At 40.3% G+C, this 17,218-nt stretch overlaps 1 protein-coding gene across 3 annotated transcripts in view; it reads right to left on the reverse strand.

Moving 5' to 3' along the window:
- Rassf6 (Ras association domain family member 6) overlaps positions 1-13,842 on the reverse strand; it is a 36,908-nt gene extending 23,066 nt beyond the window's left edge. Inside the window, exons 1-2 of one of the 3 annotated variants that reach the window (XM_028752622.1) lie at positions 13,739-13,842; positions 5,042-5,140 (exon numbers count right to left, since the gene is read on the reverse strand). In XM_028752622.1, coding sequence (XP_028608455.1) covers positions 5,042-5,106 — 65 coding nt within the window. In that variant the 5' untranslated portion in view covers positions 5,107-5,140; positions 13,739-13,842. Of the gene's footprint in view, positions 1-5,041; positions 5,141-13,610; positions 13,717-13,738 lie in introns of those variants that run through there. The other 2 variants (XM_028752624.1, XM_028752623.1) reach the window with 2 other exon arrangements.
- Between the last annotated feature and the right edge of the window lie 3,376 nt (positions 13,843-17,218).

Here is a 17,218-nt window from a genome sequence, read left to right on the forward strand (position 1 = left end):
TTAGACGTGCAGATCCCCACCCCAGTCCTGAATGAAGACCCAGGAACTATGAGGAAGGGCCTGGCCTCTGGGTAATTTTCTGGGCAAGTTGAGAGCTGCAGTGTCAGCCAGCAAGCTCCTTCTAGAAGGGTCCTGCTTTATTCCAACACCCCAGTTTTTCTTCTGGCAACAGCTTCTGGCTCATGGCACACCCTCAGACCTCATTTGTTTAGGGAATAAAATATGGAAAATTGAATCCCAGCCTACTCTTGGGGGGTAGGGAGGTAGATATATTTTTACCAGTGCAATGAAGACATCAGAAATTCATGTAAATTCTATACAGGTAATAAAAACGGGGGTGGGGTAGGGTGGGGTTGAAGTTTGACTTTCAGACTCGGGGAAAGTTTCTGTGTATCTTGGAAAGGCCTTGTTTTTGAATCCACTGAAGTGATAGAATGGGAGACTATATAGCCGATAAACTGTACTGGTATTAACAGGGACTGCCGTTGATATCCTCAATGACTACTGAAAATCCATATGCTCTTGGGAAATATTGGCTATAAAAATTTTTAACAAGTATCATCTCTCCACATATCTGGTGACATTACTGAACTTTCTATGATGTAGCCCCATGTGCATCGTTCAGCTTTTTAAAATACTATTTCATTTTCACCAGACCATCAGTAGTAATACTGTGAAAATTTAAAAATGATATCTACAGGGAAAAATGACCATGTTTTAAAGGGGCTGGTTCTAAGCACATTTCAAACCCTTTGTCTCTGGATCATTTTAAATTCTCAGTTCTTTCTTTAAAAATAAAAAAGAACAAAAACCTTTAGAGAGGCCTTCCATATCCTCACTAAACCTAGAAGTGGCCTTCCTGAGAGTAATACCATCTTGTTATAGACCTGTCTTCAGGGCTGGCTGGGCCTGTGCTCAGGCCTTTGATCAGGGGACTCTGGGCTCCTATTGTAACAATGCCTTCTGGTTCTCTGAAACAGGTAGGTGGCAGCCTCAGGAACATGGTCCCTGTGTGTATAATTTGTGCTTAGAAATGTAGGTGGTTGGTTCTTTTGTCTCAGTAAAGGGTACTAGCTGAGTGCCTGGAACAAGAAGCAGCAAGGAATATGTACTTTCTGCATAGACATATGACGTCATGCTAATTAAACTTATTTACTAAGAACAAGAATTCGCATGTGCCTCTTGGCCTGCGAGGGGTTGATACCAGCTTCCAAGAAGCACAGAAAACCTAGCAGATTCTGAAATCTGACCTGTATTTTAAAGTGGAGTGGTCTTTTTGTTTTTGTTTGTTTTAAATACAGGGCTGGTACTTACTCATTTCTCAAGTGTCCTGATTTAAATAGGTAAAACGAAGGCGCTTTGAAATCGACCAAATGGAACCATATTTAATTTGGAATATTTGCATGGGCACCCAGCACAGTGGTTACTCCAGGCAATGAAGCAGCAACTGAACCGTAGTGACTGGAGTGTGAAGGGAAGTGAGCCAACACCCTTGAGTCAGGAGGTCTGGAAACAAACTGTCACCTAGTCCTAAGATACATGCGCTTTACCGGGTTGCAGGTTGTTTTATTGATCATATGTTAATTCTCATTGAATGTGCTAAAACCAAACTTTCAATTAGGTTGCTACTACCTTTTTCATATTTTAAAATCTATTTTAATAGCAATTTCTGACACTTTCCTGCATTTCAGTTCAGGTAAATGGAAAACCCTTAATAAGTTGACAATTTCAGTATTGTTTACTATGATGCCAAATGCAAACAGGGAGCTGAAGATCATTTAAGCGAGCAAACAAGTGGGGGCTGTTTGCCAGTTGTGTGTATACTGGATACCATAATCATCCAGCAGTGCTGGTATAATTTTCGATGACAGTTTCGCAGAGATTTTTTATGGTTTTGGGAATTTTGTGACAGAGCAGTTAGAAGCAGCCAGAACTCCATCTCTTCCTTTTCTGATCAGCTCACTGAGTTCAGCATGTAGGAGAGTCATCTGACCAGTTCTGAGACAGAGCCCAGCATCTATACTGTTGGTGAATTGTGACTCAGAATAAAGTGCTCCACAGGCTGCATATTGAAAAGGTCTCTCTTGATGCACAGTGTCTGCGGAATTATGCTGCTTCCTGATGATACTCAGTCATACAGGGATCCAATGAGTATAGAGCCCAGGGCCTAAAAGACATCCAGACTACAGAAGATAAACTCTAAGGTCTTCAAGTAACTGATTCAAAGATAAGAAATTAAGCTCACTACAATAGTAGCATCTTTGGAAACATTCCCCACAATGTGTATTTCCATTCTGACATATTTAATTGCAATAAGTAATACTGTGGGGATATACAATGCTTTTTTAAATGTGTTCATTTTTCTCTATATTATAGCTGAGTATTTGAAAATGCTTGTCAAGATATTTTCAGAGAGGAAAATACTAACTTTATATATTAGGTGTTAAGGCTAATGTGTAAGAAAACAAATGCACTGGTGAGCCAAAATAAACCCTTCCTTCCCCTCCCCCACAAAAAGAAAGAGAATTGGAATCTAAATACGGTTTCACTGAGGGCTATGGCAGTACTGAGGTAATTATGCATTACTGTTTTAATTATTTAGGTCAATTTGAAGTGTTATATCCATTGCCAGTAATTTTCATAACTGACTTTGCCTTCCTTTGTTATTTTTCTCTAAGTAATATTTGTGAAAGCAAAGATTATGTATACTTATAATTTCTCAATACTTTCCATAAATGTTAAAGATGAGCATCTATGTCGGACTTAATAATCACTTTTTACACCAGGCTCACCCACCTGTCCACTTTTATGAAACAAATGCAAAAAATCGGTAGCTTGCACCTCAAGTGATTTACATTGTACCTAGCAGAGCCAAGCACTCCTGTTAAAAATAAGAGAGGCCACGAGACCTTCAGTTGTTGGCAAGGTCAGATGTTTTTAGAGAGCTGATTTGTAGAAGTAACCATACATTATTTGCACATATTGATCCAGGGCTATTTCTGCCAACCAGCTTTATGTATCGAAACAAAACTACAGCCATCTTGAAGACAGAAATCAGGGTGGGGTCTCTGTGTCACTGAATGCTGCTGTACCATTCAAAACATTTTAGGAAGATTTCCTCAAGTGGTATAGGAAAATATTTATAAACTAATGATGGACCTGTGAAAAAAGATACAGGGTGGTCTCAGCTTTGTAAATAGAATCTGTGTTGGGTGTTGGTCTGATGCTGCTTTCTGAATGCTGAATTCTGTACCCCAAGATCTGGTTGCCTTGAGACAAGCGAATTCTGATATACCCAAGCATTTGTTGTATAGACATTGCTCCCCAATTTAAAACTACTGGTTAAAAAAAAGTGGCTACAGCCAATTACTGGAAAGAATAGAAACAGGTGGAATTTCAGTCACAGGTAGGGACCATGAGGAATAGAAGAGAAGATGGAGAAGGGGCTTGAAGGAGGAGGAAGACAGAGTGAACAGGAGGTCTCCATTAGATATGATGGACCAGGAGCACATGCCTGAGTGAGATGGACCCTGAGTACAGGCTGGTGGAGCAGGAATAGCCTGGGAGAAACACAAACAGCAAATACTTTGGGAACACAGATGGGAAAGTAGCTAGTCTAGCATTAGAGACTTAGATCAAGGGTAATCAACCGGTAATTGTGCAAAGCTAAATGAATAAATCATAGTCTGAGTCTCACTCATTTGGAAGCTAGGTGGGGATAGAAATAGCTAACTAATTAACAAATCTGCCACCATGTGGTTGTTGGGAATTGAACTCAGGTCCTCTGGAAGAAAGCAGTCAGTGTTCTTAACTGCTGAGCCATCTCTTCAGTTCTTCACTGGCATATTCTATATCAGTAAGAAGCTTCTTATCTTCTTTGGTGGAAAAGGCCTAGTCTCACAATGGCCTCCAAAGCACTGTGTGTTCTGGATCCTCTGTCTCTCTGATCTCAGCTTTGTTTCCTCCCTTTCTACTTTAATTCCTCTGCACTGGCCAGGTATATTAGTATTGTGAGCATGTATCTGTTTCAGAGGGAGGGATGTCCAAAACTGTTTACCGGAAGATTCTCCTTCCAGTCCTGTGTCTTGAATTAGAGCCTCCCTGCCTATCTGCCTCCAGATTCTTCATTCATGTTGCGGCTTTATTTTTGTTTCCTTTATTTAAGCATTTATCTCCCCGTATTGATGATACCCTCTGCCCTTCGAAAGTAAGGGTTTCATTTGATTTATCTTGAATGCTTATTGCTCAGTCCAGTCCTTCTACAACGAGTAGCCAGCAAGCATCTGAGCAATGAATGAAGGACACTTCTCCCTTTAAGTCCCTTTCCACTCTTACATTTCATCTTTATCCTCTCGTGGTGGTTTTTTTGACCACATCTGTGCACCATTGCTTTGCTACTCTGTTTTACAACCTTGGCATTCCTCAGTGGTGGCCACTCCTCATCTCAGCCGCCCTGTGACTTGGGTATGTTTGGGTACCATTTGAGTCTGCATAACCACTTTCTCTTTCTCAGCATCTGCCCTGGCTCAGCCAGATTCAACTCTCATCTTTTTAGTTTTCAAACTTTTATTGTTCCCAAAGCAATAGAATATACTATTTCCTGTTTGTAAGAAATTAGGTAAGGATGCTGCCCATATCTTATGCAATCTCACGTTAAGAGGAAAATGGACTTTGCAAGAAATGGAAAGACAGAACGAGAGAGACCTAAGGACTAAATATGATTACTGGCCTCAGAGTAAACTCTGAATGTATCGATTTCATTCATGAGGAACGTTTTTCTCCTTAACTCAGTCTTCGTGAATGTTTGAGTTATTAAAACTGAAACGTAATTTTAAGTGAAATCAGGTAAATGTTTATGATGTCTGAGTGGCTATTCTATGACAGGGTATGTATGGCTTAGCAGTCTTATCTAGTATCTTACCTAGTGACTCACAGCTCTGATCTTGTTGTTCATAGGTCATTCCAAGAAGCACTGAATGGCATATTCTATCAGCGACTGGAGCAGAATAGCGTATCACACAGATGTGTGGTGTATGGTTACCTGGTTATGAATTTCCTCTCATTGACAAAGATCCAAGAAGGGAATTGGTCATCCATTGCTGTCATCCTTTCTCTCTTCCCAAGGTGATCTGAGGATGCCCTGAAATATTAGAACAGAATTACTGCTCTGCTGCTGGGAGACATCCCTAAGTTAGTCTCTTACTTAAATTGGATATTTGCTTATGTCTTTAATGTACATGAGAAAGTTTTAAATCTGCATCAGGGGTTACAATCCTTATACTATAGCAACCTAATCCAAAGTGTCTGGACCCTGGAAATGGACAAGATTCCAGGTACTGAAGTCAAGTTCTGGCTAGAGAGCTGTCTACATATGATGCAATACCCTCCAACTCTCCTGCAAGTGCTTGAACCTGAGATCAGATATCATCAATCATCTCTGTTATGAGTTCATATATATGGCACTAGGGTGTGAGCCACAAGTATTAAGCATATTTTCTCCTTAGTCTGCTTTGCATAAATACATATGCAATTATCATTGCTTTGAGCCTGAAGAATCACAGGTACTATGTTCAGAATCAAAAGCTGGGCTGGAAAGAAAATTTCAATTTTCTTAACAAATGGAACCTAGTTAGGATATTTTTTACTTTTATAGCAGACTGTTCGGGTAGGGTAAGAAGAATGGAAGGCATTATACATCCTGATTCCCTGGGATACCAGGAGTGACAGGAAGAAAAGAGGAGAGGAGGAAGAGAGAAGGAGGAAGAAGAACAAGAACAAGAAGAACAAGGAGAAGGAGAAGGAAGGAAGGAGGAGAAGGAGAGGGAGAAGGAGAAAGAAGAGGAGGAAGAAGAGAAGATATAGAAGAAGAAGAAAAGAAGAGAAGAAGAAAGAAAAAGAAGAAAGGTGGAGGAGAGGGAGAAGGGGAAGAAAGGAAAAGGAGAAGAATAATAGTTAAATGGTTACTCCACTAGTATTTAAAATCCCTGCTATCCTTTTCTTTTGAACTCTTTACAATCTGAGTAGTTTACTGTGGTCTTTTAAAAAACATTTCTACAGTTCTGACCATTACATCACTCTCTTGGTGCCAACCTTCTAGGGTTTCCTTCTTAGTACACATAGTCTAAGTCTCTTAACCTGGCATTTACGTTTTCTTTACTTGTTCTCAAACCTATCTTTACAAACTCAGCCCTGAAGCACTTCTTCAGTGACAGGCCTTGTATAATGAAGTTTCATACCATCAAGTTTCCCCTCATCTCTTCAGCTTGATCACAAGGCAATCTTCACCACAGGTCCCGATGTCTCACATGGGGACACTTTTCAAGTCTCTACACTGCTGCTTTGTCTGCACCACTCTGATTCTGGCTTTCTGCTTCCAAAATTGTCGTTACTGACTTACGTTTCATGTCCTTTTGGGCTTTCCTTGTTCAAATCATGGCTGGTGTTCTACTTAAGAATATTCTTTGATGGCACACATTGCCCAAGGCCTGTCCTGGAGGACTCACCCCAGAAGGGACAAATTCTAGCGCAAATCATCTCTGTGCTACACTGTCTTCCCACAAAGACACAATTTGTCCTCGAGCCTAACGATTTGCAGTTATGAATTCCCTGGATTTGGCGGATCTGAATGTCTGGCTATATAGACCTTGCTTTAGTGTCTAAACCCAGAGTGTTGCTTTTATATCTTTTCATTCTTAGAACCTACCACAGAGCACTGCATGTATCCCATACCAAGGTCCACCAGTGATGGTGATGTGGTCCAAATACTACCTTCTCCTTCCTGGATCAACTTTTGGGTCATTTACCATCTATTGGTTTAACTTACCCCATCCCGTGCCTCTCCTCCCACACCTGAGTACTTTGCTAAATTGTCCATTTTGTCTGCCTCATAGCAGCATTAGGTGAGACTGATTTTTCTCTTTCCCTGGTACACTTTCTTCTTAGGCTTCTGAGACGAAACAGCAATGGCAACTTTGTTCTATTTTCCTGTCATCTCAGGGCTCTCAGCATCTTAGTCTGTTCTGCTGACTTCCTTATGTACTTTTTAAATACCAGCAGCTTCGAGAGTATATTCCAGTTCCACTTCTCTAGCTATATTTCCAAGCAAACAATTCCGCGGACCAACCACTCAGCTCCTGTTAGAACAAGAGTTCTAGACTCATGCTACCACCTGGTTTCTATTAAAAGGCTAACAGCATTGTCAGCCACATGGATGTAAGAGAAGCATCAGTTTCCTCTCAACTCTACTACTTCCTGCTCCACAGTTCTTTCCCATCTGTCCAATGAGGCTCCCTTCTATCACAAACACACATAAGTTCTCTTTGACTGTACTTTTAATATGACCTGAATTCAAGACCTGGAGAGCTGTCTTGTCCACTGTTACACACGATGACCCACAAGCCATCATCTATAAGCCAGAGGGCAAATTCCCGTCAAGCACTGAGGACATTTGGAAGTGAAGGCTGTCAATGGAAGTGCCATGTGACATCACAGTCAAAAGAAGTGATGGGTCAAAGATTCACTGCAGCAACTTTCCATCGGTTCCATCTCTGTGCATTTGTAAAAAAAAAAAAAAAATCTGAAATACCAATAAGGAGGGCAAACCACCATTGTTGAAGTATTCCATCAGACAGTGATCTGTGCTAAAGTAAAGCACAGCAGATAGGTTCCTAAGACTCTGGAAGATAGAGTCTTAGTAAAAGAAGGCTAAGAAGAGAATTTATGGACAAGAAGTTTTAAAAACTGTGTTTGTAGCTAGGGTGTGATCATTGAATAAAATTAATATTGAACAGGTATGATCCCCAAATTGCCTAATAAAATGTTGAAAGAGTTCCAATAACTAAAATGTAAGAGAATGATTGGTAACATCTCAGTCTCTTTGTTTACTCAAAGGGAAGCATGGATCTGTAAATTCAAATTTTTTTCTCCTCTCTCTTAGTCCTGATCACCATGACTCAGCAAATGAAACCTTAGGGCATTCTGATGAAAATCTTCCAAATTAGTAAGATAGGTTAAAGGTTTGAATCAGTTATCACAAAAAAAAAAAAACTGAGGAAGGAAGTAATAATACAGTCAGAAGCAGCAGAGATAAAGAGGATGAAGGAAAACAAGGAAGAACTGTAAGCCTAGAACTTTCTGAGGTCATACTTCAGTCATCTAGTTCTTTGATGGAACACAATGCTCTATGGCTTGAGAAGGAAGATGGTTGCTACAAACACTCGCTTTGCTTGGGCGGCGAGTTCTTGTCACTACCAGGCCCAGGGGCGAAAGTTGATTAACTTTAGATTACGTGCAAAATAAGAGGACTGGTTTAATAAGTTTGGTTATTTACTTTTCCATTTTGCCCCATAGGATGGATTTCAAGAGACAGAAAATTTGACAAGGCAATCAAGTCTTAGAGAGCCCTGGGGACAACAGGCAGGTTTAATTAAGGGGAGCAGGGAAGGATGATGCCCAAGGAAGTAGAATCATTCTTAGCTGGCAGATGGATCTGGAGCCTTCAGAGACGGTGACAGACAGCATCAGTGTGTGGGATGCCCTGGGAACTGAGAAAATAATGAACAGGGATTTGGGGTTCACTTCCTCCAGCTCTGTATTCCTGCTTACATGTAGGCATGCCTGGATTTGCCAGTTAGCAGAATGAGGCCAGAGGTGCAGGGAGGAGGAAAGGAATTCAAGTCCCAGTGAATGCAAATAAACTAGTCAAAATACCTTCCAGTGCCTAACTATGGATGCCTTCAGTGGTTACTTATTTAAAATTGGACATTTTGTTTCACTCATTTGAATATCCAACCAAGTGTTTCTTGAGTGTCTGCTTCCATGCCGGGTATAGAAATGTAGCCTATATCTGAATGTATAGCCAGTGGGTCAGGTTCTTTGAAAAAGATCGAAGTAGAAAACCAAAGCAAAATATTGCTTATACTCTAAGTCTTCACTGGCTTCTGAATTTTTATAATAAATTACTCACAGCTTGCCAATCATTTAACTGTCCTCTCTCCTTATTTCCCCAGACCTTGTTTTCGTTAAGTTGACTATGAGATTCTTCTCTGCAGGATTGTTACTATGTTTTCTTCAATTAGAGTCAGTATATGAAGCATACATATAAAAATTTATAAAATATTAAGTATAGTCAACCTATAGGGAAACATTAAAGTATTAATAACAAAAATTAAGGGCTATAAGAGAATGACTTTCCTTTCCATTTCATATGTATGGTTTTAAAACATATGTAAGAAGCTTATCTCACTGTACACTTCTGCCTACAATAAAAGTAACTAATAAACAAAAATAATCCCAGAAGTATCACATGGGAAGAGGCACTATACATTTTAATTATGAGGTAAGATTATATTAAGGTCTATAAACATGGCATTTTTTAAAAGAAAAATTTTCTAGCTTTGAGAAGCAATGGGAATGTACAAACATGTACTTTGTTCTAAAACAAAGATGTTTTCTCAAAACTTGGAGGCTGGAAGAGCAGAGCTGCAAGCAATTACCTCTTAGGGGAAAGGAGACTTAGCCCTAAGCTGTCTGTAACTCCATGCATTATCCGGTTTCTGAAATACGGAAAAGAGTTCATAGAAATATGATTTCCAGGAAATGCTTGGCTTCATATTTTTCTCTCCTACAGTAGCTTGGTTGTAGAGATGACTGACAGTTGCCTTGGAATTCAAGGGCGGCCTTGAATTCCTGATCTTCCTTCCTCCACCTCCTAAATGCCGCGATTACAGGCATGTGTAACCACACCTGGCTTTAAACTTTTTTTTTTATTTTAACTCGTGAATTTAAGGCAGTATTAAACAGGGTATGGATCCAAAGACTGGACTTCCGTACGAGCAGGCTCTCAGTTCATACGAATGTCCCTAAACTCTACTGCATGGCTCCATAGCAGTCATGCAACGTTCTGTATTCTTCTCAAAGTGCCTTGGGGACAAGTAGAAAACAGGATAAGAAGAAAAGGCAAACTGATCATCAACTGGAGACTTCAGGCATCTTCTTCCCCCTCAGCCAGCAACTGCTACTGTGGCTCAAGGATTCTCTGCTGTCTCTGAGGTTCCAACAGGAAATTCTAAAAGTTGATGTCCTGAGGATCATGACACACTTTTCCTATTCACTCACTGGCTGTAAAATAGCGAACACTTTTTCTTTTGAGCCTCCAGTGACTGGGTCCTGAGTAAGGATGAGTGTCGCCTTCCACACAGTCTGGGCAAGAAGAGCCTTCCCTATCTCCATCAGCTGGAATCAGGATACCAGCTGCTAGGGAAGCTAACTATTATTGGCAGTTTTGAAAGACACAGATTCATCATTCCGAAAGAATAGTTCTCTACCATAGATTCTAATGGAAGAGAGAGTACTGAGATGTACTTTTCAGAAGCAATGTTTTCAACACTTGAGTATTTCATTTTTATTTTGCTAAGACATATTTTTCTTTTTACACATGAGTATGGATTGCGTTTATATCATTTCTACCTACTCTCTCCCATGACTAACTTTTCTCATGCTACCCCCCCCCAATTCACAATCTGTCCTTCTTTAATTGTCATTATTCACGCACATGTACATAGCTGTAACTATAAACACAATCGCTGAATCTGTCCTGTGTCACTTGCATTTGCCAGCTACTCATTTGCTAGAGGGTTAATATCCAGAATATAGAGAACTATTTAAAAAACCCAAGGAGTCCAGAAAACAAATGAGCCAGCTAAAAACAGGACACAGATTTGTCCTAGTTTTCTCTCTATTGCTATGATGAACACCATAACGAAAAGCCATGTGGACAGAAAAAGATTTATTTCTGCTTACAGTTTCTAATCCACTATGAATGGGAGTCAGGGTAGGAACTCAAGGCAGGATCCTGTAGATAGGAATTGAAGCTGAGACCAAGGAGAAATGGTGCCTACTTGCTTGCTCCCTATGGTTTGCTCAGCCTGATGTATATACATATGTATGTATGTATATATGTATGTATGTAGGCATATAAATAATTATAACTGTATATTATTATATATGTATACATACATGCATGCATTAAATATATTTTATTAAATAATTACATATAGATTATATATAATTGTATATAATTTATAATATAAGTATATACTACATATATAAGAAATTTTATATACACACATTTTATATATATATATCCATAGTGGGATGGGCTTTCCCACATCAATTGTTAATCAAGAAAAATGCCCACACTCTTGCCTACAGACCCATCTGATAAAGGCAATTCCTCAATTGATATTCCTCAATTCCTCTTTTCAGATAGGTCTAGGTTTGTGTCAAGTTGAGGAAGACTAACCACACAAGTCCCCACCGAGAGCTCTCAAAAGAAGAAAGGAAAATGTCTAAAATACATCTTCAAAAGTGTTCAACATTCTTAGCAATTAGGGAGATGCAATTTGAAGTTACTCAGAGGTTGCGTTGTATTCCAGTCAAAACGGTGGCCGAGATCAAGAAAACAATCAACAAGAGATGCTGGTAAAGATATGGGAGACAGGAATCGCACATTCACTGTTGGTTAGAATGCAAACTGATGTCATCACTGTGGAGTCCAGCGTGGAGACTCTCAAAAAGCTGAAAATAAAATTACCACCTGACCCAGCTACACTACTCTCTGTCCCCCGCCCAAGGACTCCACATCCATCCCATAGACACTTGCTCAGCCGTGTTGATTGCCTTTATTCACTATAGCCAGGGAAAGGAAACAACCCACATGTCCTTCATGCTATGTTATTTTCACTGTTATACTATTTTAAATATAACTAGAAAAGTTCATTATTTCTTATACACTCTCACTATTTTCCTCTCCAGTTGATTAGAACATTCTTTAATTGTAATAAAGGGTTATATATCCTGGCAATAACAGATAAACATATATGTATAGCGTATAAGTTAACTAGGAAGACAGTTTTTTTTAATGAGGTTAAAGAGATTCATCTCAATATTAAAATAGTAAATATAGTCCAACAGATTTATCTTACATAGGGCAATATATATATTGATACATCATTAGGAAATGTAAAATCAAATACTTTAAATTGTATTCAACAGTTTATATTCAGTATAATAGATGAAAAATGTTAGTTATTATTCTGAGTCAGTCTAAATAAATCAGATTATTTTATAAGCTAAACTGCACTAGTTACTGCTAGATCCCAGAAGACAATAGCACAACAAACTTCAGTTGGTTTGGCTTTAGAAATCTACCCATAATTCTTCAGTCAATATCTCATTAGAAGTGCATAAGGAAATTCAAATTCTATAATGGAAAAAGCAAACACTGAAGATGATGATGATTTGCATTGCAAACCATTTAGCAACATTCATAAAACTCATAGCACAAGCCACAAAAGTGTCCTTTACACAACGCCGTATAAAAGAAAGCCACTTCCTTGTGATTTAAACCAAAGAGTTAGAAGCTGACAAAGCATGGGTACCAGACTGTTAGAATATAAAGGAAAGTCACCGTCATTTGACTGTAAGCCATTCAATATGTGAAGGGCTTGGTCCAGATGGTCTAATTTGATGAAAAATAATTCAAATGCAGTCTTTCATGTGAGACTTAAAGGCCAGGAAAATCCAACATAAGATATTAATTCTCCCACTACAGATGTTTTTATTTCCTCAGAAATAAACACGAGTTTCACAAAATAAAAGTGGGTAACATATAAGTTTAAACTGGCCACTAGGTACGCTAAACACTTGGAAGCGTGGAGAAGCTAGGCAGTTTTACCGATACAGAGAGCTGCTGCTCACTCGTGGTCACCAGCTCAGTCTCACAAGCACTGTTCTCTTCCAGCATCCACAGAGTCTGGGGTTGTCTGCCCAGCTCAGGTTAGTTTTTCCTCCCCAGTACCCATTTTACAGATCTGCAGATTTATGGGTGGTGACAAACAGTGCCATTTGCCAAAGACCTGCTACCTGTTTAATCCCCACCAAAGCCCCCTGTGACACACGATATCATGCTTGTTTTATAGACGGCAGACTTTTGAGGCTTAGATAATAGGAAGTAACATTCGAAGTGACAAACCAGTAACAGACACAAGACTTGATCCTATGATTCTCCAGATTCAGAATCTTGCTAACTCACGGATGTCCGTGTGATTACGGTTATCCTAACATTGTTTGGTGAGGTCTTCGTTATATCCCAATCCCTTTTCAGCGAGGGTGATTTGCCTTGAAGAAACAGACATTTAACTGACCCCTCAAGTCAAAGGCTCTTTCCTTAACGATGTATTACAAACTTGAAGTGCAAGAAAATGAAGCTGAGATAAAGTCAATGAGCTGGCTCTTTGGGAAAGGGGAGGACAGGGTGGCCTTGCTATTCCAAACGTTCCCCTTTACTCTCTCCCACCCTCCTCCCAGACTTACCTTGTCCAGGAAAGAGTATACTGAGAAAATTCTGATTTAAGGCCAACTCACACCAGGACTGAAGTAGCGCTGATGCACACACTGGTTTACCCTTCCTGACTGTAGATTCCACTTTCTCTGGACCTGCTTTCAAATGCTCCCCGCACCCCTACCTGCTGTGTGTGTGTGTGTGTGTGTGTGTGTGTGTGTGTGTGTGTGTACTGTATGGGGTTCTTCCCTTCCACCTCCAAGTTCACCTGCTATTGTCACGCGGGCAAAGGAGACTCTTGTGATCGAGCAGCGAGGAGCCTGAGGTGGTGGGCGTCCCTTGCAGTAGTGGGAAGGCGGAGCTGCCCGCAGGTGTCCAGGCGTCCTTGTCACTCACCTGATCACTCACCTGCTCCGAGCAGAGGCAGGCAGGGTGGAGGACGCATGGCTGACTTCACAGTGCTGCTCCCGGCACAGTTTAGCAGCCCCAGCGGCAGTTAATTATTACTAGGCTGCCCATCGCAGGGGGTGTGAGCCACCTGAGCCACGCCCAGCGCCTCAGTGCATGTTGGGAGTGTTTACTCTGTCTTTGCGCGGCCGGCACCCTACTCTCTGGCAGGGTTCTGCAGTAGTGGACTGACGGTGGGGTCCTTTGTCAGTGACAGGTTGCATGATCTTTGCCAGCCATCTGTGCTGTACATAAAACAGCACCGGTTAGGATTCTCTGCGTTTTGTTTTTGAAAAGTTAATTTGTCTTTCAGCTTGAGATTTCTTAATTTTCTTTTCATTGGTCTTGGCTTCCTGCCAGCACCTTTGCACCTAATACTTTTTTTTCTCACACCCTTAGGGTGCGCCAGAACCTTCTAGGCAGTTTGCAACACCTGGGCGTCTGCCTGGCCTGACCACCTGACTTAGTGGGTCTTGGGTAGCCTTATTATCATTTCAAGAGAAGATGAGGCAGGGTTGACTTGTGTCCTCTGAGGTGGAATGCTGAATGAACGGAATGTCTGACAGTGATGCTAGAGACACAGTGCTTGTTTGATGAGTCTATATGGTGCCTTCCAGATTTTAAACTCACGAAGAAAGGGTCAGACAGTTGAGTTAGCCTGTGGCCATTGAGAAAGATGAGGGGCTTTGAAATTTAGCAGGCATTGGTCAAAAGAGGTATCGGCCAAGCCCAGGAATTACTTGTACTGGTTTGGCCACGTTGGCCCAGATATCCTGGTGTGTGGTTGCTAGTGTCGACTGACCTTTGGATGATAAAGAACAGGACCTGCAGTGTTTACAGCTCCTGCTTCTACAATGTCTTGCTCAGATCCCGGCTGCACCCAGTCACCTGTGCTCAAAGGGATCTCCTGTTTGTTTTCAGTGTCTGAGTAACACTGTTTCTGCCTTTATCTGCGGCCTTCCAAACGGACCTCTTTGTCCTTTGAATACTTTATCCTCATGTAGAAGTATAGTTTTTCTATATAATGTAAAGCCATATAACATGTACACTGTGAAAATTTTAGAAAACACAGAAATGCAACAAAAATATTTACAATTCTATCTCTGAAATAAAATCGTAAGCAATGGGCTGATTGTCATGACTGAAATATTTACTCTGTGAACAAATCTAAAGGTGGCTGCATAGTTTGCTGTTATATAACTTACCTTTATCTCATAAAAGACATTGTGAACAATTTACCATATGTCAGATTGGGTTATTTTTTTTTCTTACAGTATGTTTTAACTAGCGGCACTGTAATATACCATATGCATAGACCATTATTTATTTAAGCAGTTCCTTATTGTGAAAAAGTTTTACTTCTAAATAACACTACAGCAAATGTTTGTATATAATTGTGCCAAACCATGGCTATGACCTTACAACCTTCAAAGTGTAGTAGCAGGAGGAAAAGGAGCATATACTTTAAATTATATTAAAATTTATTTTACTTTTATCTTATGAGCATGGGTGTTTTGCCTGTGTGTGTGGACACCACCTGCTTTTTGTGTCTGCTAGGATTAAAAGACGGTGTTGGATCCCCTGAAACTGGAGTTACAGACAGTAATCTGTATGTGGGTCACCATGTGGGTGCTGAGAACAGAACCTGGGTTCTCTGCAAGAGCAACAAGTCCTAAGTCCTTAGCCATGTCTCTAGACTCTAAAAGTTTCTAATCCAAAGAATAATTTATTGATTGTATAATCCTAGGATAATATGTGGTCATGAGTTATTGAACTTCTTTCCAACTTTTATCAGTTTGAAAGTTTAAAATTCATATTTTATTTTACTTTTGAGACAGGGGTCACTTGATAGCCTATGCCAGTCTCCAACTCCTGGTTCTTCAGTTCATTTCCTGAGTGGTGGGATGCAGGTTCATACCCTCCTCAGCTGATACCTGTGGTAAACGTGTACAGAATTAGTTACTAGTAAAATCCAAGTCTTTCTTACATTAAACTTGTGCATTCTTTCCTTTGTTTTGGAAATTTTCTCTTTGCTCATCTTCCCCTTCCTTAAAATGTGTCTTTACAGAGGAAGGCATAACAACTCTTTGTTGGATACACTGTGGCTTTACTTCCCAGGCTTTTTGTTTATAGCCTAGTCTTATTTGTGACATTTTTGACACATGAAAGTTTCAAAAAAAACCCAATCAAATCTATTTTCTTTGTTATTTTGTAATTGAACTTCATGAAAAGCTTTTCTGTTCATGTATGTGTTTTCTTCTAGGTTTTTCTTCAGATATTATTTACTCATTAAATTCTACCCATCTGGATAGCTTAAGTTAAATAGGATAAAACTTAAATCTTACCTTATTTTTCTAAGCTCCTCCACTTTTAAATAAGTTGTAGTCATCAAATCATACAAAGTATTGGTTCTATATGAAGATGGAGATCCTGTCTGTGTCTTTAGTTCAGCCCCTAAGCCTAGAACAGGGCTCGGCAGGCCGGGTCTTGGTCAGCCCTTCTCTTTCTCCTCCCATGTCCAGCAAATTGGCAAGTCCTGATATCAATATCATATCTCCACTGGTCTCACCCTACACCAGGCCATCATGGTCTTGGACTGGACACTACAATGGCTTCCTAATTGTTTTCTCTGCCTTCACTCTGTCCTGAAGCAGCTCATTCCCCACCTCAGCCAGCAGGATCTTTTATAGACTATTCCGATCACAGCATACTAACTTCCTTCAATAAGAGCCTTTCTCGAGGTTGCCCCATACATGTGGAATGAAATCTAAATTTGACCTCCTTAACTAAGCCATAAAAGATGTCACTCACCCCTTTCAGCTTCATTGATTCTCTGTTTTCCTGGTGCTTCCTGTACACTATTCTGTTCTCCAGGTTTAGCTTTTCTCCTGGGACAGAACAACCTTTTTCCTGCTGTACCGCCTTTGTACTTGGTACTGTGTCTGCCAAGAAATCTTTGCCCATTGTTCTTATTTTCCCTCAAATGCTATCTTCACAGGGAGGCCTTCCTGATGACACCATTTTGAAGAAAGTCTCCATTCTGTCTCTACCTCAGCACCCTTTTTTTTTGTTGTGTGTATGATGAGTCTCAGGTATTGCTTAAACACATCTCACATTTCAGGTATTTTTTTTTTAATCTCGCATATTCTCTCATTAAAAGTTCTAAGACAGTGGTAATCTAAGTCTGATGCTCTGATGGTGTGAGTGACAGGTCCCTATAGCCTCAGGCATTTGAACACTTGGTCCCAGTGGGTGGTTCTGTTTGAGGAGGTTTAGGTGGGATAGCCCTGATAGAGAAGTGAGTCAGAGAGGGTGGGCTTTGTTACTAAAATCTTGCCTCCACTTAGAATTTTCTCCCTTTGCTTTGTGCTTTCAATCAAGGATTCGAGCTCACAGCACCCTCCCCTGCCGTCACACCCGCTGCTTGCT

The sequence above is a fragment of the Grammomys surdaster genome, unplaced genomic scaffold (genome assembly GCF_004785775.1).
Source record: "Grammomys surdaster isolate TR1022 unplaced genomic scaffold, NIH_TR_1.0 125928, whole genome shotgun sequence".
NCBI lineage: Eukaryota > Metazoa > Chordata > Mammalia > Rodentia > Muridae > Grammomys > Grammomys surdaster.